General features: G+C 40.1%; 1 protein-coding gene across 10 annotated transcripts in view; it reads left to right on the top strand.

Annotated features, from left to right (window-relative positions):
* The window catches only part of osbpl8 (oxysterol binding protein-like 8), a 122,501-nt gene that overhangs the window by 92,357 nt on the left and 3,279 nt on the right, over window positions 1–26,865 (top strand). For 8 of the 10 annotated variants that reach the window (XM_051954809.1, XM_051954615.1, XM_051954710.1 and 5 more), the window contains 17 exons: window positions 6,144–6,217; window positions 8,034–8,114; window positions 8,547–8,648; window positions 9,387–9,590; window positions 12,089–12,173; window positions 15,106–15,271; window positions 15,373–15,598; window positions 16,236–16,420; window positions 17,776–17,857; window positions 17,962–18,060; window positions 19,387–19,483; window positions 19,621–19,719; window positions 20,052–20,149; window positions 22,201–22,290; window positions 22,583–22,719; window positions 22,964–23,149; window positions 24,244–24,397. In XM_051954809.1, coding sequence (XP_051810769.1) covers window positions 6,144–6,217; window positions 8,034–8,114; window positions 8,547–8,648; window positions 9,387–9,590; window positions 12,089–12,173; window positions 15,106–15,271; window positions 15,373–15,598; window positions 16,236–16,420; window positions 17,776–17,857; window positions 17,962–18,060; window positions 19,387–19,483; window positions 19,621–19,719; window positions 20,052–20,149; window positions 22,201–22,290; window positions 22,583–22,719; window positions 22,964–23,149; window positions 24,244–24,397 — 2,165 coding nt within the window. The remainder of the gene's footprint in view (window positions 1–6,143; window positions 6,218–8,033; window positions 8,115–8,546; window positions 8,649–9,386; window positions 9,591–12,088; window positions 12,174–15,105; window positions 15,272–15,372; window positions 15,599–16,235; window positions 16,421–17,775; window positions 17,858–17,961; window positions 18,061–19,386; window positions 19,484–19,620; window positions 19,720–20,051; window positions 20,150–22,200; window positions 22,291–22,582; window positions 22,720–22,963; window positions 23,150–24,243; window positions 24,398–26,865) is intronic. The other 2 variants (XM_051954911.1, XM_051954743.1) reach the window with 1 other exon arrangement.

Raw genomic sequence — 26,865 nt, 5'->3', positions numbered from 1 at the left:
GCCTTCCACACTACCTCAAAAACAGTTTTATAATTTAGACCAGCATAGAAAGAACAGACTGAAGCTCTTTTGATAAATGTCACATGTGGGATGAGGAATTGCTTGTGATTTTAACAATTTGTAGACTCTTTTAAATTGACATCTGTATATAGCATTCATGTTGGTATATACCATTTCCTATTTTGCCTTACCTTGTCATAAATCAGCTTCAGTTTTTTTTACCCTCAGTGAAGGAAACTTTGTAGATTTTCTTTAGCTTTAATTACTTAACAAGCTTTTTTATGTGTAGCCACGTTGTAGTGCAATATTTCTGTTTCCATTGTGTTTGTATTTGTGCCATGATACAACGTTTAGGTGAGTGGGGGAGTGGCGCCTTTAAGTGAAATTACAGTGGGTACGGAAAGTATTCAGACCCCTTGAAATTTTTCACTCTCTGTGTCATTGCAGCCATTTGCCAAAATCAAAAAGGTTCATTTTATTTCTCATTAATGTACACTCAGCACCCCATCTTGACAGAAAAAAACAGAAATGTAGAAATTTTTGCAAATTTATTAAAAAGAAAAACTGAAATATCACATGGTCAGAAGTATTCAGACCCTTTGCAGCTACATTCATATTCAACTCACGTGCTGTCCATTTCTTGTGATCCTCCTTGAGATGGTTCTGCTTCAGTATTGAGTAGAAGCACCCTTTTCAGTTAGTACAGCCATGAGTCTTCTTGGGAATGATGCAACAAGTTTTTCACACCTAGATTTGGGGATCCTCTGCCATTCTTCCTTGCAGATCCTCTCCAGTTCCATCAGGTTGGATGGTGAACGTTGGTGGACAGCCATTTTGAGGTCTCTCCAGAGATGCTCAATTGGGTTTAGGTCAGGGCTCTGGCTGGGCCAGTCAAGAACGCTCACAGAGTTGTTCTGAAGCCACTCCTTTGTTATTTTAGCTGTGTGCTTAGGGTCATTGTCCTGTTGAAAGGTGAACCTTCGGCCCACTCTGAGGTCCTGAGCACTCTGGAAGAGGTTTTCCTCCAGGATATCTCGGTACTTGGCCGCATTCATCCTTCCTTCAATTGCAACCAGTCGTCCTGTCCCTGCAGCTGAAAAACACCCCCACAACATGATGCTCCCACCACCATGTTTCACTGTAGGGATTGTATTGGGCAGGTGATGAGCAGTGCCTGGTTTTCTCCACACATACCGCTTAGAATTAACACCAAAAAGTTCAATCTTGGTCTCATCAGACCAGAGAATCTTATTTCTCATAGTCTGGGAGTCCTTCATGTGTTTTTTGGCAAACTCTATGCGGGCTTTCATGTGTCTTGCACTGAGGAGAGGCTTCCGTCGGGCCACTCTGCCATAAAGCCCCGACTGGTGGAGGGCTGCAGTGATAGTTGACTTTGTGGAACTTTCTCCTGTCTCCCGACTGCATCTCTGGAGCTCAGCCACAGTGATCTTTGGGTTCTTCTTTACCTCTCTCACCAAGGCTCTTCTCCCACCATTGCTCAGTTTGGCTGGACGGCCAGGTCTAGGAAGAGTTGTGGTCGTCCCCAACTTCTTCCATTTGAGGATTATGGAGGCCACTGTGCTCTTAGGAACCTTGAGTGCTGCAGAAATTCTTTTGTAACCTTGGCCAGATCTGTGCCTTGCCACAATTCTGTCTCTGAGCTCCTTGGGCAGTTCCTTGGACCTCATGATTCTCATTTGCTCTGACATGCACTGTGAGCTGTAAGGTCTTATATAGACAGGTCTGTGCCTTTCCTAATCAAGTCCAATCAGTTTAATTAAACACAGCTGGACTCCAATAAAGAAGCAGAACCATCTCGAGGAGGATCAGAAGAAATGGACAGCATGTGAGTTAAATATGAATGTCGCTGCAAAGGGTCTGAATACTTCTGACCATGTGATATTTCAGTTTTTCTTTTTAATAAATTTGCAAAAATTTCTACATTTCTGTTTTTTTCTGTCAAGATGGGGTGCTGAGTGTACATTAATGAGAAATAAAATTAACTTTTTTGATTTTGGCAAATGGCTGCAATGACACAGAGAGTGAAAATTTTCAAGGGGTCTGAATACTTTCCGTACCCACTGTAAATGGGACACTTCATCACAGTGGACCACATTAATTTTGTGCGACCTTGATTGCAAATTGAATGACTAGCAAGCTTGTACATGTTAGTGGGTTAATGAATTCATTTATCATGCTTTTACTTAGACTGTTAACAATAGGTTTCATTTTTATTTGTGTCATTCAAATAACCGACTGCGTGCAAACCAGTGTTTTCTAGAAAACAGTCATCTTCAGACGGAGCCTCTTTAATAACTCCTAGCACATTACTGCACACAGTTAGATAAACATGTTTAAATTAAGTTTGACTTTTACCTCAATGACAACAGATGCTATAGAAAGTAAAATTTCTTGTGCAACATTCTGACTTTATTCCTTGTTCATCGATTTAATTACTCTATGATCATCTTCCAGTTGAAATGAAGGGAGCAGGATGGCATAACCTCTTGTGGTTTGCTATTGTGGCTGAACTGCCTTTGAGTTGTTTACCAGCTGAAGTTGGCATGGAGATGTGCCTGTCAAGTAGGTACAGATGGCCTGTCGGGACGTCTAATGCACCACTGCAACTGGACCTGCATTAAAACTGAGACGGTAGTCAAAGCAGAGAGGACAGTGCAGGTTGTCACTTCTGGATGTATATGACTGTGTTTTTATTTAGACCTTTAGATAATTTAAATTGCAGCAATTAGAAGCAATCGGTTCGGTTGAGAATAGTTTCTATTTCCAGTTAGATTTGTGTTGCCCGTTTACAGATTGATGCAGAAAACAATCTCAGGGTAGAAATATTAAAGGAATATATATATCATGTAGGGAAAGTTTGCAGATTCTATTTTTTTATCTTCTGAAGAAAATTTGGCAGCATGAGAACATCTGGTCTGCTCCTTTCAAAGCAGCAGATGTTGAAATAGCTGAAGTATTCTTGACAAAGATACTCAGAAACGACTGTTTTAGCACTTTTACAGAAAGGTTGTTAACCTGCTGTTGCACCCTTTTCTCATCCTCAAGAGATGTTGTCTGGAGAAAAAGTGCTTCTAACACACCAAAGCTCTTCTTTACCTTCCATTTCTTAGTGCACTTTAGTTTGGACTTTGCTTGATATTGCAATCATTATTACTTTATGCACACATGAGACACCACTGGCTAGAAAGTGTATTTGAAGGCATCTGCTAAAAGATTGTTGGAAATGGAACAAGCAGGGGAAATAAAGCAGTTTAATAAAAAGAGGATATGACAAACATTTCTGCATAAAATCCTTCCTGGAATAAACTGAACATCATTTGAGAATTCACACAGGATGTCCGCTGAACAATACTGAAGTATGCGGTATGAATACACAAAAATGGATAGTTTGCTTTTCATTAAAACAAATGGGGGATCAAATATGACGCCACTCTCTTTCTGAATGATAAATATCTCATTTTGAAATGAAACTCTGCAGTGGTTCCTTTACTCTCATGCTGAATGCTGAGGATCTGTGGACTGGAGACAGAAACTATAAAATATTCACGAGCCCTCTGCCACCTTGAGACCGCTGGAGTCGCCACCTGTCGTGATCTCAGCGAGGAATCTGTGGCTGTGGTTTGACTAATTGGTTAGAAACTGCCTATTCTGAAGTAGAGCTCAAATAAAGACCAGAGAGCAACCCTCTTTCTAGCTTTGTCCTGACGCACTTCATCAGTATTTCACCTACATTCATTACTGGCCTGTGTAACATGCATAGAAGCACACATTCCTTTGAGCAGCTTCACTGGAGCAGTTGGCAGTTGTCTTGACCTTTGTTTTGAGTCAACTTTCCGTGCCGACGCTGCCCCAGTCAAACTACAGACTGAAATACGGAACCTCCTTTCAGCAGCTAATTTAACAAACATTTGATCCGAGTTAAGAATAGGCACTTTGTAGGAGGCGCCAGCATGTTGCCATCTAGAGTCTGTGGCTTGTTTCCAGTTGCCTTGAAGGACAGTATTCTCCCGTGTCTGTCATTGTGTAATGGGATTCCAGCTGGCAACTGAGGCATTTGAGGAGTCGCAAAAGTGGAAATGAAAGCATACATACTAATAATTACTGTCATCACCGACTGTTGACTAGAGCTAAAAGTTCAGAGTTGTTCTCAAGCTTTTCCTTCATTTGACAAATAGCCCCAAATCCAAAAAGTAATATATTTAATATGAAGAGAAACACTGCAGATTTTATGTAAATATGAGAAGTACCTTTGCTTGATTTAAAAGCGATCATTTTGGTGTTCACTGTCTGATTGATAGGGCAGCAAATAACTAACCTGATTAACCTTTCGCTTGTTTGTATTCAAACATTTGTCCCAAAATTGTGAAAAATGTTGATCGGTGTCTTCCAAAGGCCAAGATGGTGTCCACATTTGTTTTGTAAGCAACCCACTGATACTTACATAGAAGAGGTAAAAGGCCAGAAAATATTCACATTTCAGAAGCTGGAATCAGAGAGTTTTGACTTTTTTCCTCATGATACGATCCACCCTGTAGGATTGGCTGGATGCAACAAAATAACTAGATGTTAATGGTTCAGGTAAAGGAATTTTATTGCTCAGTGTAGTTTTGTTCAGGCAAACTGAACAAAAAAGTGATCATACGAAGAACTCAGGACTGGTGGGTGTTGTTAAATCAAAGAACAGAATAGATCAAAATGAAGGCTAACAGAGTTTCTACAACTATCTAAACACAAGCAAAGTAACTGAAACTCCCTAGCCAAACATAAGTACGTTAGCAACACCCACCACAAGTAACAAAAACTAATACAACAGTGCACCAAAACAAGCTAAATAAAACTGGTGCCTCTGAATATGAAGACTCTATATACGGAACAGCAGACTGCTAGTTGGAGCCTCAGTCTCCACTGCGTCTATAAACTCCACCCTAAATCAGCAGCTGCCAACAGAAGCTCGAATTTGTCCGTAGTACCCACCACAAGTACTTGCGGACCGAAGGAACACACAGGAACACAAGCAATACACAGAGGCACCACCAATACCAGCCGCCCCGACTGAAAGTCGTGGTTGTAGTTATAAATGACCCAAGATGAATAATGGATTTATCTAAATACTTGACCATCATTTAATATTTGACAACTTAAGTTATTCAATTATTGATTATTCACTGCCTCTCTACTAAGTCATTAATCAACTTTCTTTTTATTCAGAGAAGCTGTGAAATATAGAGCTGATTATGAATGTTTTTTTTGACATCTGTTTCTGAACATGACAAGTTGCTCTTCTGGTGAAGCTATTACGGAAATCCAGGGGACCTGAATCAGTTTAGTGTGCGCTAACACTGTGACTGTGTTACCTGAATCCATTCTCAACTTTCAGTAGAGCTTAATTTAAGCAGATACACTTGTTTGATGAATTTGTGTATAAACGCAATAATTAATTGCTTTGAAGTTGAAAGAATTGTATTATTATTACTGTTGACACTCTTATTTTAATTATTTTATTGTGCCAGTTGCTTAATTTATACCCGTCAGTGTCTTAATATCAAACCAGTCGTTCTGAAACACTATTTTCCGTTTTCTTTTATCTGAAACAGAAAAGCAGCAAATCTTCACATTAGATCCAGAGAATGATTGGCATATTTGCTTGAAAGGAGACTCAGTTTGTATAGTTATCAAAAAAAAACTGTGGATTCATTTTCTGTTGATGGACTAATTGAATAACAACGTATACAAAAATATTAAATTAAATACATTTTCCTTGTGTCCATTATCATTAAATGCCAATGCCTTTTCATTTTTATGCTGGGATTTAGAGCGGGTCTCAGTTTATTTTTATGCAGCTAGGCTTAAAACCTCCTCATGATGTGAGTGCCTGGTTAATGTTTTGAAAATCACAGGATTAAATAAATGAAAAGGTGCGCGCTAATCCCTTTCCACTGCAGGTCCTGTTTATACTGTCTTTTTGTGAAAGCCCCTGATTGACCCTGTGGACCCTGGTCAGTATTTTTGCCTCTAAAAAGTTGGTTTTGGCAGGCACAAGCAGGCAGGTCCACCTGAAACCACAGCAGCCCAGTTTTCACCTGAAAAAAACAGCGATGATGAACTGAGCTTTTTTGTTCCAGGTTTCGAGAGGGGGAAGGAGGACCTCTTGCCTCTGCCTTTGAAAGAGGACTCACATTCCATATCTAAGAGCAAGGTGAGAAAAAATCACTGCACTGAGCTGATGAGCTGTGATGGCTGGGAAGGAATGATTGGGTGCTTCAGTTTGGGTGCTCTAATGAGACCAGAGAATTAGGGAATTGCTGCACATCGTCTTTCCTTTTCTCCCGTTTTTCCTCAGGCATGAGATAGCCTACATTGAGATGAGTCACACATCATGTACACTGTACAGCATCAAACATTTATAAGTCAAATCCTAACTCTGCCCTTCTTTCATGTGAGCTCAGAAAGTGGGAGGCTCGTCTCGTTTATCTGTCGTGGTCCTCGTCAAATATGTTTGTCAGTTTGAGTGTGGGTGTCTGAGTCTTCTTCTGAGTCACAGCAGAGATGCTCGCACCAGACAGTCTTATTAAATTTTTGTTATGATGTACAAGTCTGAAGACGTATGACAAGATGGTCGTTTCGGAGATTTAAAACCTCTTTATCAGCATGACTTCCCAAAACTAAAACAAGATTGTCTGTGGACTTAAGTTAATCTTTAGATTCTGCTATCAGAAACGTCCATCATGAGGATGGACACATTTCCAACAAGGAACCCCGACAGGTTTCTGAAGAGAAGAAAGATTTAGAAAGTAAGATTTTAGCTGACTATCACTTCCGTCCTTCTCCCACGCTGCCTGTGGCTACTCAGGCCTTAAGTAACCCTGCTGGAGAATTCCCACATACACCCTCATCTGCCCCTCCACCTTCAGTCACTCTACTTGGCATGTGAAGGGATCTGGCGCAGACACACCTGCCGTAGCATTTATACACCTCATTCCACTAACTGAACTATATTTGGGATACCGGGGAAGTAAATGAGCTTGCAAGGAAAGGACAATCACCTGGAGATGCTGTTTTCCACTGATGTTACTTCTAGTTGTTATGAAGAAATCTAATGTAGCGTCCTCATTTCAGTTGACAGTGTTCATTAAATCAATTGTGGGAATAGATTTTCCATTAAAAGGACACACTTGGTAGCTTGGGTTGTATTTAGGCCAACAAGTCCTCAAACTCATACGACCACACAGGTTGTATGTAACGTGCCCCGGAATACGACCCGTGAGAGCGTATTTACGTTAGCGCCCCTACGGGAGAAAGGAGTGCATTACGGGATTTAATTCGCGAAACGGCTTTTCCCTCACTTTCGCAACATGGGTTTAGGGTTAGGGTTAGGGATAGTGTTAGGTAAAAGTTTGTTCATGGTGACGTTTCAGCTGAGACATCAGAGTGTCGATATTTACTCAACTGCTAGAGGTCGCTTAACGTCAAAACATAACACTCGGTCGTAATACGGGCGTGTACAGACGAACTATGTGGTCGTTTTTTCTATGAAGACAGGCTCATTTAGTCATTTAGTGCAGCAGTTAAACAAGCTAAAATTGGAAAGGATGATTGTTAAACAGACAGATATTTGTGGTTAAATTAAACAAACACATGGCTTAAGTGCTGTTTAGTCTAAGCTGAAAATTACTACATTTAACCCCCGAGTTGCCCCTCAGGTCATTCTGACCCCAAGTAAAATCTTTTGTTGTTGTATACTTTCATGTAACAAGGTCTATTTGGCCCTAAATTCCAAAATTAAGTGAAAATTTGTGGTAATGGGTTGGACTGAAGTAAGACTAAAGGTGTAACGCAAAATTTATTGACAATTTATACTACTTTAACTCACAGTCAAATCAGGCGGGGTAATTTTGACCCCAGAGGACAAAAGGTGTATGGCAACGGGGAGGACACTATGAGGGTTAAGAATGACAGATACAGAAGTGAGATGGATCTGTTCTATTAAACTTCCTCCTCTTGTGTGTTGACAGTCTGAAACAAAGCTGTACAATGGCTCAGACAAGGATGTGTCAGCGTCTGGAGGAAAGCTCACCAAGAAGGAATCCCTCAAGGTAAGTAAGCTCAAAGCAGCTTACGTCGTGTGTATCTAGACGCTAATTCTCAGGGTTTTAAAAATACTCTTTCATGGAGAGTGTTAAGTGTAGCCTAATCACTGATGCTTGTCAAGCAATATCATTTCACAATGTGTTCCCACTGCAGTTATTTACACATAAAATACCGTATATCTGTTCTTTCCTATGGTGCACTGGTGTCACAACAATACAAAATATGCACAATACATGACATTTAAAGATGCAAATACAGAAAACACGTCACTCAGCAGTCAGATGGGACCAGATGTTCATTGAGCAGACACAGAGGAGTGTGATTTCACTCTTATTTCCTGGCAAATAATATTCAGTGAGAAGCCATGTGTGGAGTGTGATAATTCATAGTCGTGTAAATTAATGTTTGCATTGTACAACTGTCTGTGCTCCCTTCAGGTGCAGAAAAAGAACTACAGGGAAGAGAAGAAGAGAGCAACTAAGGAGCTGCTCAGCACCATCACTGATCCTTCTGTCATCGTCATGGCCGACTGGCTGAAGGTGGGACCGCAGTCAATATTTCCTTTACCTGTACAGTACCATGCAAAAATGTGGGGTCACTTAGAAATGTCCTTATTTTTTGATAGAAAAGCAGTTTTTTCAATGAAGATGACATTAAATTAATCAGAAATTCAGTCTTGGCATTGTTAATGTCATAAATGACTATTCTAGCTGGAAACAGCTGATTTTTACTGGAATATCTCCATAGGGGTACAGAGGAACATTTCCAGCAGCCATCACTCCTGTGTTCTAATGCTACATTGTGTTAGCTAATGGTGTTGAAAGACTCATTGATGATTAGAAAACCCTTGTGCAGTTATGTTAGCACATGGATAAAAGTGTGAGTTTTAATGGAAAACATGAAATTGTCTGATGACCTCAAATTTTTGGATGCTAGTGTGTGTATTTCAATCCACTATTAATTCTTGACCTGTGAACAAATAAAACTGTTACAAAGTAATTTCATATTTTTCTGGCATTAGCTCAGATCACCAACATTTCTGCCTTAATAAAAAATGACTTCAATAGAGAACAGAGTAAAGTTCACATGCAAACATTTTCAGCTTTTGTGCTCATTTGATGGACATGTTTAAAGCTTTTGTTTACTCAAAGTAACAAACCAAATGCTTCAAATAAAGCCTCACAGTGCTGGTGTATTACTTGTAGATCCTTGAGCTGAAAGGGATTTTGGTCAGGGTGTAGATTACATGACATTTCTTTGTCAACATATGTCTCTAGATCCGTGGCACTCTGAAGAGCTGGACCAAGCTGTGGTGTGTGCTGAAACCAGGCGTCCTGCTCATCTATAAAACCCACAAAAATGGACAGTGGGTGGGAACGGTGCTGCTCAATGCCTGTGAGCTGATCGAGAGGCCCTCCAAGAAGGACGGCTTCTGTTTCAAGCTCTTTCATCCACTGGAACAGTCCATCTGGGCTGTCAAGGTCAGAATGTGCCCTGTGAAATACAGGATCTCCAGCTTTGAGGGACACTGTGGAAAGGCCAAGGAGTGCTGAGTCAATGTAGTCTATTTTAAGAAAATCAAGGACAAGGAGAGATTCTTGGTGGCTGAGGAACGTTAGGGACTATCTGTAATAGTTACACTGACAGACACATTCCTGAGAGTCTTCCATTCACTCTTTGTAGGTATTTATTGTGCTTGATGATAGAGTTTAATAGTAACGAATGCATGATAATATGCAAAAAACTGGCTCAGCAGACTGTTTCTTCCCACAGAAAGAAGTCTGAACATCAGGCTGGTTTGTACATTACAGTGAAAGCAAAACACAGTGTACAATTCAGTGCTAAGGTTGCTGGAAGTCACACACAAACCTTTGTCAGTCTGAGTTTGACACAATGTTAACAGGATGTTTCGTTTTTTTTATTAGATACGTGCAGCTTCAAAGGTTTACATACAACCACAGAATCGATATTAGCGCCCACAAAGTGAGAAAGTTGTGTGCATTGCATGACACATCAGAGGCAGCTTTGTTAACCTTTCAAATATTGCAGAGAAGCAAAGCAGCTGGAGCGTGCCCTGTGTAGCAAGAACAAATAGAAGCATCACCCACTGAACAGAATAAAAGTAATTAACTGTAAAGAATTAAATGCTTGTAAAGGGTAAAGTGGAGAAAGTAAAAAGGATCGAGCTGTGAATGAAATTTGGCTCAGACACTCAAAGGCCCTCACTGAGTATTTTTTAACAGCATCAATGTTTACTTTAAATAGCTATTTTGCGACTGCCAAAAAAACACAATTCATCTGTTCAGTGCAAAGGTGCAGCTTTTTTTTTGCAATATCCATCCATCCATCGCACTCACGTTCACATCTACAGACAATTTAGAGTTACCAATTAACCTCAGCATGTTTTTGGACTGTAGGAGGAAGCCGGTGAACATGGAGAAAACCCAGACATACGCAGGGGGAGCATGCAAACTCCATGCAGAAAGATCCTCCTTCTGCTTCTAGCTACAAGAAGCTGAAAGTGCTAACCACCAAGCCACTGTGCAGCCCTTGTTTTTGCAATAGTTTCTTGTTAAACAGAACAAACAAACAAGCAGTACTTCTCATAGTTTCTTATTTCTTTAGACTCTGCTAGAATCAGGATACGTTGTACCCAGCTAACTGGCCAAAAGTGACACACCTCTCTGTATCTATGCACAGTGTTCACTCCAAGTCCTGTTACTGCAAACTAAAACAAAAAAAAAAAAAAATCAGAGGTCAGTATGGAGATTAACAGCACCAGTTGTAGTAAGTGGCTGAATTCCTGCAGAAGGAGATAAACTGGGTGATTAAAATGTGCACTAAAGTGCTGCTGCACTTATCTCTGCAAAGGCTGAACCTTTTAACATTTAAAGAGCTGATCTGGAAGAAGAGTTATTCCAGTTCTGGTTGGATCTAAAAAATAAATGAACACTCTTTTAACCTTTTTTATGGCTTTTTTTCACATTTTCACTGCCTTGATTTAAAAATATAACCCGTACCTTTTTGACATTTTTTTTTAATATAGAGAAATTGAGGCTAGCTGTTTCCTAATGCAATAGATCAGCTCATTGATTTCTAGTCATATCTTCATATTTATCATACAGACATGAAACTGGTAAAACTATTGTCATCTAATTCTCAGCAAAGAGCAAATGAATATCTTCCCAATAAGTTAAACTATTCATTTATTCACACTAACAGACTGATAAGTGTGGAGCCAGAGAAGAGATAATGCCTGTGCTTTGTGATGCAGATAGATGAACGTGAATGCAGCCCGTTTTGCTCTCCAGCGACCAACTAAGCAAAATGAATACAAACGGATAATCATGGACAATACGCTGTTCCATTAAAAACAAAATCCTTTGTCCCCTTACAGTTAAATAATGAATCAGATGTAGATGGTAGCTGTATAATTAAAGAGCACATCTTGGTATAGAAATTTTGCATGCCCAGCCAATCATTTTCATGTTTTCCATTTGTTCTGGGCTCTGTTCAGTCGTCCACTCAAGCTGTGATTTGGTATTCATCACTGACCTCCCATCTCAAGTGTTTTCGTGTTTGTTTATGTGATGAAAAAGCTTGAAACACAATTACCGATCTGTGCTGTAGATTACAGCATTCCTGCTCTCCTCATTGTCCTCTTCACTGTTGAAAAAGCACTTCTCCCTCTCTGCTTCTCTGCCCTCTGTCCCCTCTTGTTACTCATTTGCATAATTACACAGTTCTGAGTGTAAATTTTTGTCTGTTTGCACATATAAATAATTACAATCTGAAGGAAGGAGTATAAACACTGCAGGTGAACCTCGGCAGCCACAAAGGGGATCTTGAAACCATCTCAAAGGAAAAGAGAGAACATTGAGAACCATTAAAGGAGCGGACACAAAATACTCACATCAGCCTTCAACACTGTGATTGTTTTGAACATGTGCTTCCTCTTTTTGTCTCTTATTGTCATCAGGGACCTAAAGGAGAGGCGGTGGGCTCCATCACACAGCCGTTACCCAGCAGCCACCTCATCTTCCGTGCTGCCTCCGAGTCTGATGGTAAGAGACAAGCTGTCATTCACGGCTATCTCTGACTCCTGTCACCAGCTGACAAACAATGAGTGATAGAGATAACCCGATGAATTTGGAGAAATGTAGAGGAGGCAGTAACATGAATCTTAGTTTTTCATACTAAAGCTGAGAGACTGAGCTAGTTTCTCAACACTGACTCATATTTCAGTACTTTAACCTCAAATATGTGTTTGTGGCAGTTGGACACATATCACCAAACAGCATTAGTGTTCTCATTCTGTTTATTTGCCCCATAAAAAAATTGGGTTTTTTGCCTTAGTTTTGTAGTCACATACAGTTAGTTTTTGTTTAGCAACTCACACCTCATCTGTACTTGAACCTGCTGACTGAAAGCTGCATTAGCCACTATGAGCACAGTACACCCAAATCAGCACCTGAGCTGTTGGCAGTTTGTTGCATTATGGGTAATGTAGGATCCAGACTCTGGCAAGTAAGAAGAATATGTTCTGCTGCATTCATTTTTGTCCTTATTTAAAAACAGTCTACAGCACAACATGATATTGCAATGCTAAATAGCTAGACTGAACTTCAACATGAAAATATTAAACTTCAAGTACAGTATTGTTCAAAAGTTTGAGGTCACCCAGACATTTTCATGTTTTCCATGAAAACTCACACTTTTGTTCATGTGCTAACATAACTGCTCAAGGCTTTTCTAATCATCAGTTAGTCTTTCAACACCATTAGCTAACACAATGTAGCATTAGAACACAGGAGTGATGGTTACTGGAAATGTTCCTCTGTACCCCTATGGAGATATTCCAGTAAAAATCAGCCGTTTCCAGCTAGAATAGTCATTTACCACATTAACAATGCCTAGACTGGATTTATGATTCATTTAACCCTTTAAGCTTCAGTGTACCGCCGGCGGTACACCTACTAATTTGCATAGGAATTTCAAGAATGTCCGACGGGTGCAAACGCGATTATACAAACACTATACACCGATGGAAAGCTTAGATTCTCATGAATCCGCCGGTATAAACCACTTTCAGATGCGATTACCACAGCGGGTGAGAAAAACACATTTGTCCGACAAAAACAAATATTCATCCATCCGTTCTCTATACACGGCTTCAAAGCACACAGCGCGACTCACATTTCCGGGTTTATTATTACACACAAAAAAAAAGATTCCACAAAAAACGGCCATAGTCCAACCTTTTACATCAGATGACACAAGCCAGTAAACTATTTTGTCCAAAACATGTCCTGAAGTCGGTATAAAATCCCCGAATCGGTTGTTTTCAAGGAAATGCACCTCCCGATGCGCGTCCAATATTCCCCGTATTTTTCGTAATTTTTTTTATTTAAAAATAGAATATTAGCGATTTTTTGTACTGAAAACGGCTGGAATTGACTGAAGCTTAAAGGGTTAATGTTATTTTCATTGAAAAAATATCTGCTTTTGTGTCAAAAATAAGGACATTTCTAAGTGACTCCAAACTTTCTGAACAGTAGTGTATTTATTGGGCATCCAGTGTGACAGAAGAGACAACACCATAGAAACATAAGAAAACACAAATGCTAAACAATTAATATAACAAGAACAGCACTCAAAGAGTACAATACTCCACCAAGGCTGCTCAGTCGTATGATTTCTGACAGATGAAATCTCTAAAAAGTCTGTGGATCCAGACTATAAGCCTCATCACTGCTAAAATCTAATCACTTGGTCCTTGTGTCATTTCTGACCTTCCCTGAAAATTTCAGGTCTATCCATTTGTCAGTTTTTGAGTAATGTTGCTAACAGACAGACAGACAGACAGACAAACAGATGCTGATCGTCATGTATCACCGTCGAGGCTCTGACTCCTTGGGGTAGTAGTAAAGTTACTTGAGGTAACTACGAGGACACTGAGAGTGTACAGTTGTTCTCAATTCTAATGCCCAATCTCTCATTTTAGGACAAACTGATCCAAATCTGTACCAAATTTGAATGGATTCTTCCTGTGCTCATGCCTTACATCACCGCCAAGATTCATGAAATTCTTACCAGCAGATTAACAAGCAGCACTGGAACCGTACATCCATTTTGGCAAGAAATCATTTCCTAAATCTCAATGGAGAGTTGTAGTGACAAGATACAAAGCAGTTTTATTCCTGCAAACAGTGCATGTTAAAAGCAGTTGACAGTGACAGTTGTGACAGTATTTCCCTTTCACCTTTATATGTTTATTTTTTCATCATCCAAAAAATCAAATCTGGAAGCTGTGATATGGTCTGAACTACTAGTTTTGTGATCTGTTGCGCTCCTCTCTGTATAAGGGTGTATGTAGGTTTCAGTTTGTCTGTGTGATGGTGAAACAACACAGCACAAGCAAGAGCGAACCTTGAAATGGGGGTTCAAATGGAAGGCAATTTTGTGAAATTGCTGTCTGCTTTTTGGTAACCGACCATTTGTAAAACCCTCTTCATAGACGTTTTTATGTGCTGCCTCGATGAACAAGAGATTTAGCCACAGCCCATCTCCTCTGTGTCTCTCTCCGTGGTGCTGAAACATCCAGTCCAGCCTTCTCCCTCGTCTCTCTCCATGGTGCTGCAGCAGCCAAGCAGAAACCAAATCAAATGTGTTCAGTGGGTTTCCTATTTTACCGTCTGTGGAGTAGTTACTCTATTTTATTGTGTCTAAATGTGTGAAATATGTTTTCACCATATTTTCCTGAAAATTACTTAGAAAAAGATTTGGTCAAGCAAGACTTTCTCATGTACTAAACCTTCTCTGTTGTTGTTTTCATTACATTAACAGCATAACTTATTCTTATAATAAAAAGTATAAGAATGAAAAGATTATTAAAGTACAACACCTTCTAGAGTTAGCTCTAAAGTAAGGGGGGATGTGATTCTCAGAAGTATGCAGTTTTTGGCGGTTTGCTGATCAGTTTAGTCTCTTTTCCAGGCCGATGCTGGATGGATGCCTTAGAGCTGGCCCTGAAGTGCTCCAGTCTGCTGAAGAGAACCATGATCCGCGAGGGGAAAGAGGACATGAGCACAGTTACCAGCGGAGGAGAACACTCCATTAATTTCTACAGCCTCCTCCGAGCTCACAACATGCATGGTTTCCAGTAAGTAGAGACATTAGACCTGCACTACCTGTCTTTTTCAAATGTTGCACATTTTCTTCTTTCAGACATCTTTCTAACCATTCCACCCCCTTCTCCTTCAGGTTCAACGACAGCGACCATTTAAAAGATCCGGATCTGTACTCAGACAAATCAGACAGGGAGGGAGAGCAGGATCACGAGGAGTCAGACCCAGAAGGCCTGGAGAAGAGCGAGGAGAGCGACAGCGACACATCAGAGCGCCAAGACGACTCGTACATCGACCTGGACCCCAACGAACATCTGCGGGAAACCCCATACCTGGAGCAGTCCCACGAGGAGTTGGGGGAGGTAAGGAACAAAGAGTTTGCTTAAAGTTTTCTCTAGTTGCTTTAATCCAGGGTATTCTTATCTACAAGGAATGAGATATTGTCGCATTAGGACATGGTCTCTTAGGATTTCTCGAAACCGTTTTCATCTGTAGCTGAAATCATATCATCTAAAGGCTTGTTTTTATAAAAGTTTCTTGCATAATGAGGAGAAATTAGCATGTTCCTGTGCTGGGGCAATTAACGCTGTAGCATGGACAGGCTTTGATCACGGTTTGTGTGGGTTGGTGTGTGTGTGAGTGTCTGCAAGGGATGGTGATAGGACGACAAGTGTGAAAGCGCTGACATCCATTTCCATACTGAGGAAGTTTGACAGCTCACTAATTAAACACCAACTGAAGCTCGGAAAAAAATGGAATGAAAGCACCAGTTGTACAAACAACAACGTAAACATTTTAAGCCCGTGGACACTCATGGTAGAATATGAACATTTCTGAGGCACTGTGTTGATGTGTGTGCATGGAAGTAAAAAAAAATCTGTTGAAAAAAGGAGGCGAGTAAGTTTTGCTTTATACTGAGAAGAATTTGTCTGCTGTATTATAATGAGCTCCACCCAGCAAAGATAAAGGCTTCACTTCTCTGCTGTTTTATGTCTCCAGGCTGGTGAGGCTGCCCAGACAGAAACCGTATCAGAGGAGAATAAATCTCTGATCTGGACCTTGCTGAAGCAGGTCCGACCTGGCATGGATCTGTCCAAGGTTGTACTTCCCACTTTCATCTTGGAGCAAAGATCCTTCCTGGACAAACTCTCTGACTACTACTACCATGCAGACTTCCTGTCAGAGTAAGACTTTCCCATTTTCTGCTTGTCATCGAGCTTTCTGTTATTTCAAATGGCAGTATACAACCCCTCCTTGCTGTCAGGAAAACCAGATCAGTTTCAATTTTCTTCAAAGCCTCCCAGCTATCAATAACACAGGATACAAACCGCTTAAAACCCACTTAAGAAATAAGAGAGGAGAAAGAAGTTCCTACTTTGTTTCCTGGCTGCTAGCTGCAGTATTAGCAGCACACTACTCTCCAAACCAAGAAACAGTAGTAAGAGAATCTGTGTCAGCATTGTGATAAAGCTGACAATCCAGCTAATGCTTGTACAGTTTCTTGCTCTGATGAAGTCAAGTTCTGGCAATTTCTTAAGCAAAAGTATGCCTTTCAAACTCAGTTGCAGGTTTTGGGATTTGCAGGGTTAAAATCTATTGCACTTTAAAGGAACAGTTTGACAACTGGGCAATTAAACAACTCTCTTTCTGGCCAATAGGTAAATTAGAATCAATACAAATAGCATCCTAGCTAGTAGGCATTTGGCTTAGTTTTACATTGATGGTAAATGATGAAACAACTCACCTGGCTCACACACTCTTAAAATTGCATCAGTTTGTTTACCATGTACACAGACAAAAATGCGGAAAGAAACAGGTCGGGTTTTCAGGGGGCACTTTTTGGTGGAGCTGTTCCTTGGCATGACACAGTGGTTCTCTGGAGGTTTATCCTCTTCATGAGGTTTCCAGGCAACCCGCTCAAACAGAGCCCGTCTAGTTTCCCCCTTATCCATTGTTGATACTAAACTGAGCTTATCATCTCCTGGTCCTGCTGGCCCGGTCCCCATATTTAGTGTAAATACATGAGAGCGATAACATGCTTCTTATCCATCTATATCTTGACAAGGAAGCAATTAAGCTTATGTTCCCAAATTGCAAATAGTTATTTGTTTGTTTGTTTTTTAACCTTCCTATTCAAGATTCTGCTTTGCTCCATGTTGGTATATAAATGCTAAGAACAGGAAAAAGAGTTTGCAAAATAGTAAATCAAGGAAATATTTAGCAGCTATTTGAAGTGGTCCTTTTTCCCCCTTTAGTTACTTACTCTTTAAACCTATCTTTGTTTACTTCCGCAAATCTCCCCCTGATTCCTGTTTTTTTTTTTATGATGGACAGTTAAAGTTAATCTGATTAGGTGATAGAATATGACATGGGGATGCAAAATATTTTCCTGTTTACAAATTCTCCGTATATTTCACTACAGCTTGAAAGCTAGAGAACAGCCAGGAGAGAAAATGAAGAGAATTTTATACTAGCAGAAGTTGTAGGCATGGAGTTTTTTTATAGAGGAGCATCCTTAAAGTTTGGTTTTCATTCTCAGAGCTGCCATTGAAGAGAATGCCTACAACCGAATGAAGAAAGTGGTCAAGTGGTACATATCTGGATTTTACAAAAAGCCAAAGGTCAGTACAGACCGCTCAATGACGATGAGCTACTTAAAGTGTGCACATTTTCCCCATACAGCAGGTTGTAGTAAAATCTCGTCTTATGCTGGTTTTTGATGCAGGGGTTGAAGAAGCCTTACAACCCCATTATTGGAGAGACGTTCCGCTGCATGTGGCTCCATCAGAAGACCAACAGCAAGACGTTCTACATCGCAGAACAGGTAACAACGTCACTAAAAGCAGCAGCAGTCTGATGGTTCACAACCTTGCTCCATCCTTATCAGATAACTCCCATAAAACCACATTACAGATTGTTCTTGTAAATCAATTACATACAACGATCAGCCACAACATTAAAACCACTGACAGGTAAAAATGAATGAACTGGGTTGTCATACAGAGACCGGAGATTATTTAATATACAGTTCCTGATGAGTAAAACTGTCACTCTATTTGTGAAAATGCAAAAAGTGGAGATTTCCCAGATTTTTGTTTGTTTGTTTTTTTCATATCTGGACCACATTAGATCAGGTCCAGATCAAATTGCTTAGGTTGGTCAAATCTGGAATAGATTGTTGTGTAAAGACTCAATTAAACACTTTTTTTTTTATTTGAATGAGCACTATTTTATGTGCTAAAATGCAAAAACATGGAGATTTTAATGTATTTTTTGTTTGTTTTATTTTTTTTGCTTAGGTGGGTTAAATCTGGAATAGATCAGATTTTTGTTCCAACATAGTTTTCACTGGATCCATAGAGGCCCCATCCAGGAACCCAGTGGACCAAAGGGATCCACTGACAATGTCCAGGTGCCAGACATTAACAGGACACCCATAGAGGTCCCATGTTCATGTAGCAATGATCAGAGCTGTTTTGGCAGCAGGTGGTTTTAATGTTGTGGCTGATCGGTGTATGATCGCCGTTTTTGACTGACTTAGCAACACCCAGAACCACTGGATTTTCCTAGAGCATCAGCACCTCAAACCAGGTGACCAGAAAGATTGTTTACAAGAACCAACAAGGATTAATCCAGATACAACCATTAGCCACTGGCTCTGGAGAATATTTACAATGAGTCACGTTATCTGATTCTGCACTGTCTGTTTCCACATAGGTCTGCTACAGTCTATGTGTCCCATGTGCACACAGACACACAACACATACCGACTGCAGCAGACCAGTCTGGAAACAGACACACAAAGAACAGAACAGACATAGTGGAGAAGGACAATCACTAAACAGAACAGACTCTCACACAGCTCAACACTCCGCTGCACTTTCACTTTCACTTTCACACTGCAGTGTGAGGTCATTTTTGGTGTGTTTGTAAATGCAGGGAGGATTTCACATGCATCAAAATGCATCAACATGCACCTGTAGCTGAAGCAACTGTCAAAGCAGATAAGCCTGGATTACAACACACAGAGGGAATCTATGGCGTTGCTCCGCTATATCTTTACACAGCAGATAGCTGTTTGCTGGTACATCAGTGCTATCTTCATGTTCAAAATCTGACATATCACACATTTGAATTGTTCTTTCTTCAGGTATCCCATCATCCCCCAGTGTCAGCCTTCTATGTCAGTAACAGGAAGGACGGGTTCTGTCTCAGCGGCAGCATCCTGGCCAAGTCCAAGTTCTATGGTACAAACACACACGAAGCCTTTAATTCCAATAAAAACTACGCCAATGTTTATTCAGCCGTTGCTTTATTATTGCTTTGCTGTTTGAGCTTCTCTGTCCTCTGACTACGGATGAACATCCACACTCTTTACATCTAGGAAACTCGCTGTCGGCCATTTTAGACGGGGAGGCTCGGCTCACTTTTCTCAACCGAGGGGAGGACTATGTGATGAACATGCCCTACGCTCACTGTAAAGGTTGGAGTACATCCCGCTAAACTTCACACCCCTGATCACACCACAGTCATACTGCTATGGTGCTGTGATCTCTGTAGAATGTGTGAACTGTTGCAGCATCACAGTTCAGGCTGATCTCCTCTTTAAATGTTACCAGAGAGCTCATAGAAAACAGCAGATGAATGCAGACATATGTAACTAATACAACTCATGCAGGGTTTGCATTGCAGCAGTCTGTGTTGGACAATCAAAGCACATTTTCTCATAATAGCTGTCAGATTAATGTTGCTTTGCATAGAATATTAGAGTTCCCCATCAGTTAAATTCTCAGACTTTTTTGTTTGTTTTTTTAGGAATCCTGTATGGAACCATGACCCTGGAGCTGGGCGGTCAGATCACCATTGCATGTGAGAAAACGGGCTACAGTGCTCAGCTGGAGTTCAAGCTGAAGGTATAACTGGGTTTTCTGGTTTGGAACAACTGTACACTGCAAAAACTCAGAATCTTACCAAGTCTATTTGTCTTATTTTTAGTTAAAATGTCTCATCCCACTTGATTTAAGATAAATTCACTTAACAAGCGACATTTCAGCAAGATGGAGGGACTTGTTTTAAGACAATGCATCTTAAATATCTTGTTAAGTCAAACAATCTTGAAATTATGTCATTTTGAATTGAATTTTACAAGAAAACTCAAAATAAGTTTAAGCCTCATGTCATCCTGCGGGTCAGATTAACCTGTTTTAAAGTTTGAAAATGTGGGAAAAAACGTATTTTCACAGTGAAACTTCTGATGTCCAAATTTTCAACATTTTTGGGAAATTTTTGAACATTTTCGGTGGATAAAAGAAATGTTAAAAATGTTTCTTTAGGAACATTCACCAAAAAATCAACCAAAATCCAGCGAATTTCGCTGGGTTTTGGTTGATTTTTATGTGAATGTTCCTAAAGAAAATATTAGAAGTTTTACTGATATATATGGAATCACTTTAGATATTTTTAGGATTTTTTGGAAGATTTTTGCTCATTTTTTTTGAAAATATTTATAAAAATTTTCTTGCCAAATTTGGGGAATTTTTTTAAATAAAAAGTTTAAGAGAAACTTTTAAGGAATTATTGGAATTTTCTTCCTGAAAGTTTTGCAAATTTTCAGAAATTTGATCATTTTTTTTCTGATTTTTTTTATTTTTTTCAGACAAAGTAACAATATTGTTTGGTGCCTGTAAATGAAGACAACAGGAGGGTAAATACATTTCAAATTAGGAGGTTACATGAAAGCAAAAATTAATTTTTGAGTAAAAAACTTTTTTTTAGCATGTCTGTCTTATTTTAAGACACCTAAGCTTGACAATCTTGCTAAAATATAGCTGAAAATAAGTTTTCACAGCTAATTTTAAGAGCTTAATATTCTAAACATCTTCTCTTATTTCAAGAAATCTTACCAAGCCATTTTTTACTTGTTCTATTGGCAGATTTTTTTCACTTATTTCAGGGTAAAAGTTCCTTGAAATAATTTTTTTTCTTGTTTTTAGAGGGGCATTTTTTCCAGTGTAAATATTTAAGAATAGCAGATATTTAGTTAGCTGGGGGTATAGTAAGACCTTTGCCCTAATCTAATAAGGATAGAGAACTTTTTAAACATCTTAGAGATGTAATACCTCGAGTGTTTCTCACATATCTTTTCTGAATGTCTCACTCCCCCGTGCCATCAACATCTCCACCATTCCGCTGCTTTACCTTCCCTGAAAAACATCCTATTCCCCAACCATCATCCACACCATCATCTCCACTCATGAACTAGCGACAGGTACATATGAGAAAACATCAATACAAAATAACATAAGATACTAAATAGGATATGTTTGGTCCATACGTAGAGTGAACTAATGTTTAAAATAGTCCGAAAAATACATAAATGCAGTTATTTTGTCATGTTTTGCCCTCTAGTGGTGTATCCTTATAGTACATGTGAGCTAGAAGAGAAGATTATTTAGTGATATGTACAACAAAATTAGTTGAACTGAGTGTTGATGACAGTGGTTTCTCGGTCACTTTAATTTGTTGTTCAGTTGGTCTAAAATTAAAAAAAGGTTGCATTGAAAGTTGACACCTTTACTGAAATACTCCTTTTCTTCTGCTTTATGTCCTGTTTATTTTGTTTTTAAATATGTCCTCTCAATAACACAATCTGACGTTAAGCCTCAAGAGCCGAGACACAGCAAACCTTTTGTTTTAACATACTACAGACACAAACATGCAGATAAAATGAAACTCAATGAGTCACAGAGGTTTTTTTCTTTGTCAGTAAATTGTATGTGTGCATATATCTCTCCCTCCCTTCTCCCACACCTTCCTTTGTTTTCCTCTTTCTCTCCTCCTCCTTTTCCCTTGCTGTCTTTTCAATTCCTACTTTTTATTGCTTTTCCTCTTCCTCACCCTTTGCCTCCTCTCTGTCTCCCCTTCCTTTGCTGTCCCCTCCTCCCTGCTCCTCTCTTCCCTCCAGCCTTTTCTGGGCAGCAGTGATAGTGTCAATCAGGTTTCTGGAAAGATCAAGCTGGGAAAAGAGGTGTTAGCGACGCTAGAAGGACACTGGGTAAGACGCATTCTTCACACATTTATCCAGCCATTGTTTGTTACATAATAACCACAGAACCAGTAGTTCTTTTAAATATAATCAAGTTTTGTCCAAGAGTAAAAAAAATGGTAACATTTCTACTGTTTAGCTTCTTCTAACTAACATATAAGCCACAGTCAAGACAAGAAATTAGAGAAGAAATTATACCAAACTAGTCTTAGCCTCATCCCTGCAGAACTAAATAGCTACTTACTACAGATAACAGCTTTTACTAGGAAAATAGAACACGCTTTTGAATTTCCTCTTACAGGACAGCGAAATCTTCATCAACGACAAAAAGACGGGAACGATGGACACTTTTTGGAACCCCACTCCGGATCTGAGGCAGAGCCGGCTGACCCGCTGCACCGTCCCACCAGAGGAGCAGGGGGAGTACGAGTCAGAAAGGTGCGCTTCATTTTCACATTTATCAAAATATCAGCTCATCCTTAAACTGTGAAAAGTATCAAATTATCTCAAAATGTTTTTACTTGCCACATGACAAAAAATAGAGACACTGTCTTCTTTTTATAATGTATAAACTGTTGTTATTTTATTCCCTTTTAATGTACTTGTGCTGCTTTTACAGTTTTTAGTCCAGCCATACAGTATTCCGTATGTGAATGTCCTTTGTTCCCTCCCAACCCACCAGACTGTGGCAGCATGTGACGCGGGCCATCAACAACAAGGACCAAACCGAAGCCACCAATGAGAAGTTCATCCTGGAGGAAGCTCAGAGGAAGTCAGCCCGCGAGCGGAAAGCCAAATGCGAGGAGTGGATCCCTGCCCTGTTCGAGCAGGACTCTGTCACCGGAGAGTGGCATTACAGATATGCCGAGTGAGTGACTCCTCTGGTAACTGTGAACTAGTGTGATTCTAAATCAGACTAGAAGCACCCTGAAGGGCTAAAATAATACTGCTACTTCACCTCTGTTACGTTAAACAAACATAAGCAGATAAAATCGGTTCAGCAGTTGTGTGCGTCATTGCAAATCAAACTCTGATGATAAAAATGAATCCATACAGCTATACTGCAGCATACTGCTTATTAACCTGTTCAGAGGAGCAGACAGTGCTAATACATGTAGGGCTGGACTAATACTGGATGTATAAGGCTGATGCTGATTAGTGTTTGAAAGGTTAATCATGAAAATGTTTTCCTTAAATTTACTTCCTGAACAAGACCAAGATGAGGGGATTATTCCAAAGTGAACTTATCAATGCTCTCCTTTACCGTGTTTGGCTGTAGCTGCACATGGATTTCCATATTATGGGTGGTTTTAAATACACTAAAGTTTAAAGCTTCTGCCGTGTGTTACTGCATTGTCTTTACTGGATTGTCCAGTGGAGCAGGGTGTCATCTAGTGGTGACTGACTGTAACTGCAGAGCTGATGTCCAGGCTGCTATGATAACTGGGTTATTTGTCTGCCATACAGTATGTTGGATAACTAAAGAGGAAAAATGTGAATAAAGAGATCCTTCTCACTCATGAATGATGCATGACCTTTAGTTTTGAGTGATGAAGGATGCCAGTACTGTTTTTCATAGTAGAAGAAAGGATTTTGATGACATCTCACTCTTTCTTTATTATTTTTATAGATGTATTTTGGGGATTTTGCTTTTATTATGCATAGCATAGTGGAGAGAGAGAGACAGGAAACGTGGGTAGAAGAGTGGGGGGATGACCTTCAAAACTTTGACCACTCCATCAGGGTCTATAGTCCCTGTAAATGGGTCGCCTGCTAGCGAGCTGAGCCAGCTGGGTGTCCCCATTTTTTTTCTTATTTAATAAAAATGTACTCTAATTCATGTTTTCTGTTCTATTTACATAATCTTCATTCATGTACTTGTTTGTGTCCTTGATTCTAACTGTCTTCCCCGTACTCCATCCATGTCTGCCTCCTTATTTCTACTCATCCTTCTCTCTCCAGTACGAGGCCGTGGGATCCACTCAATGACTTGATCCAGTTTGAAAAAGACGGCTGTATCCAGACCAAGGTCCGACACCGCACCCCTATGGTACGTTCTGGCAGTCTTATTAGTCTGAGTAACCAGGGGCCGCGGAGGGACAATTGCAAGTGCCAGGTAGGTTGTCCCGACAACTGCCATTCAAAAAACGCATCCCGCTGTCTCAGCCATCTTCCACGCAGCACCCGATGCACCGTCTCCATTGTCGCTTCTTCTGTTTGTGTCGTCATCGCTGTGCTGCCACCGCCGTCATCGCCGCTGCTCCTCTTGTCTCTTTTATTTTTCTCTCTTTGTCCCTGCAACTTCTACTTCACCTTTCTTGTTCTGGCACCGGCTGCTCTCTCTGTAAGGAGGGAAGGTCATGTCCAACTGCATGCTGTAGTAAACGGATAACAAGATGATATTCTTTGTTATTGCTTTGGAGAGAAAAAAGATGATTCAGCTTCAAGAGGAACATGTAACATCAGCAGTATTTGGAAGCATAGTTCGGCTGCAGACTTCTTTTGTCTTACGCGGTGAAAAATCACAGTGAAAACAAGTCAGGCTGCAAAGTGCAGAAAAACATTTCCACATTAATTTAACCATCACTGCAATTCCAGCAACATTTCCTGTTATTTATTTTTTTTATTTTAGAGGGAGAATCTTGAGCTGCAAGTTATCATCAAAATGTACAAAAATTAATCTGAGTTTGAGCTTTGCACAGTCGCACTTCATTTTAAATGAGCTTTAATCAACATTTACTCTAAAAGCTCTGAATCTGCAGCTTCTTTCAGCTCTGTGGAACATTTTAGTGCCATTAAACTCATTGTTTTGACTTCTCGGGCCACAGATTTACCGTTGCAGTTCAGCAGGCAGCTCTTTTCAATGATTGCATTCTTAAAAACCCACTGTACACTACCTGTCCAAAAGCAGACTGACAAAGCTACAAACCTGCTGGTGAACATAATGGAATATTTAGCAAATACAGAGTCAGATATTTGAGCTGAGACCAAAAAAAGAGAAGAAATGAGAAGAAGAAAAGAGTATTTTAAGGTGCAGAAAGACTCTTGTTTCCCATCCCAAATCCAAAAATGAGAAAAGCTTCATCATCACCAACAATGCCGTCAGTACATGGTTGCTTCAGAGCAGCTGTCCTCACCCATCCTCACCTCTGATTTGTTTGTTTCCATGTTATGTTGGCTAATGGCCTCTTAACTTTATTGACATGCTGCTTTTTGTTAATTCTGTGTTGAGATTGTAAAGGCTGTTGTGGGCAGTCAGTCTAACGTGTGTGTGTGCGCGTGTGTGTGCGCGTGTGTGTGTGTGTGTGTGTGTGCGTGTGTGTGTGTGCGTGCCCATGTTTTTGCTATACTTGTGGGGACCAAATGTCTCCACAACTGTAGGAAAACCGAAAACAATGTCACTTGTGGGGACCTCATTTCGGTCCCCACAAGTTTAAACAGTGTTTTCTTGGCCATGTTGTTGTTACTGAAAAAAGTAAAAGTGCAAAAACGTTTCTTTAGGGTTAGGCGTTGTTTGGGTTAGGGTTAGGGTTAGGGGTTAGATATGAATGTGAGTCAATGGTAAGTCCCCACAATGATAGCAAGACACACACATGTATGTATGTATGTGTGTGTGTGTGTGTTCTTGTACTTGCTACATGGTGAGTACCATTTCTGCATTTAACTATCAAAGTGAGGACATTTTGGCCGGTCCTCACTTTGAAACAGCCATGTTTGAGGGTGAAGACTTGTTTTTAGAGAACAGGTATGAATTGAGGTTTGGTTAGGGTTAGGGTAAGGATTAAGTTTAGGCAATCAGTTGTGATGGTTAAGGTTAGGGTAAGGCTCTAGGAAATGCATTACGCCTATGGATGTCCTCACTAAGATAGAAGTACAAACATGTGTGTGTGTGTGTGTGTGTGTGTGTGTTCAAAGTAGCCGCCTGCCAAGTGCCAAAGCCAGGGAATCATGTGAATATATAAGTCACCATCAGTACTTTCAGGCATTGGTTTACCTTTTACCAATTGCTGTGCAGCGACATCAGACTCCCGTGATTGGCTGCTCTGCACACGGCATTAACGTCTTTGTGTCTTTGGAAACTCTCCATGCTGTCATGAAACGGTGCTTAGTTAATTCAAATCTGTCCTTATGGGTTTATTTCTTAAAGAATCATGGAGAGTGTGTTTACGCTGTTTCACATTTTGACCTTCAGGTCTTTGTCAGACAAACCTCGAAATGTGTTTGTGCTGCCAGCTCTAAATCAACCTTAAAATCTGGTTTGCAAGATAAGATTATCTGCCTGAAATATTGCATTAAAAAGCTATAATCCAATCACTTCAGTGCCTTTGAACTAAATGCTGGTAATGTGCCAGCTCTTGGCAGGTTTGGTTACTTTTGGATGCTGTTTGTGTGTTACTGATTAGTGATTTACTGATGTACCAGCATGCCTCACACAGCCGTCATCATCTCGCCAATGCCGACTAGCATGTTTGTGTGTGTGTTGGGGGGAAGGGACTATTGAAACATAGGCCTTTTTTTCTTTATATTTATCAGTCTTGGATGCTAAGATTTTTTGGTATATATTTAATTGGGTTGTAGCTGGTG

This window comes from Acanthochromis polyacanthus, chromosome 1, assembly GCF_021347895.1.
Source record: "Acanthochromis polyacanthus isolate Apoly-LR-REF ecotype Palm Island chromosome 1, KAUST_Apoly_ChrSc, whole genome shotgun sequence".
Taxonomy (NCBI): Eukaryota; Metazoa; Chordata; class Actinopteri; family Pomacentridae; genus Acanthochromis; species Acanthochromis polyacanthus.
The sequence above is the reverse complement of the archived record's forward strand: the minus strand, read 5'-3'. Positions and strand labels throughout refer to the sequence as shown.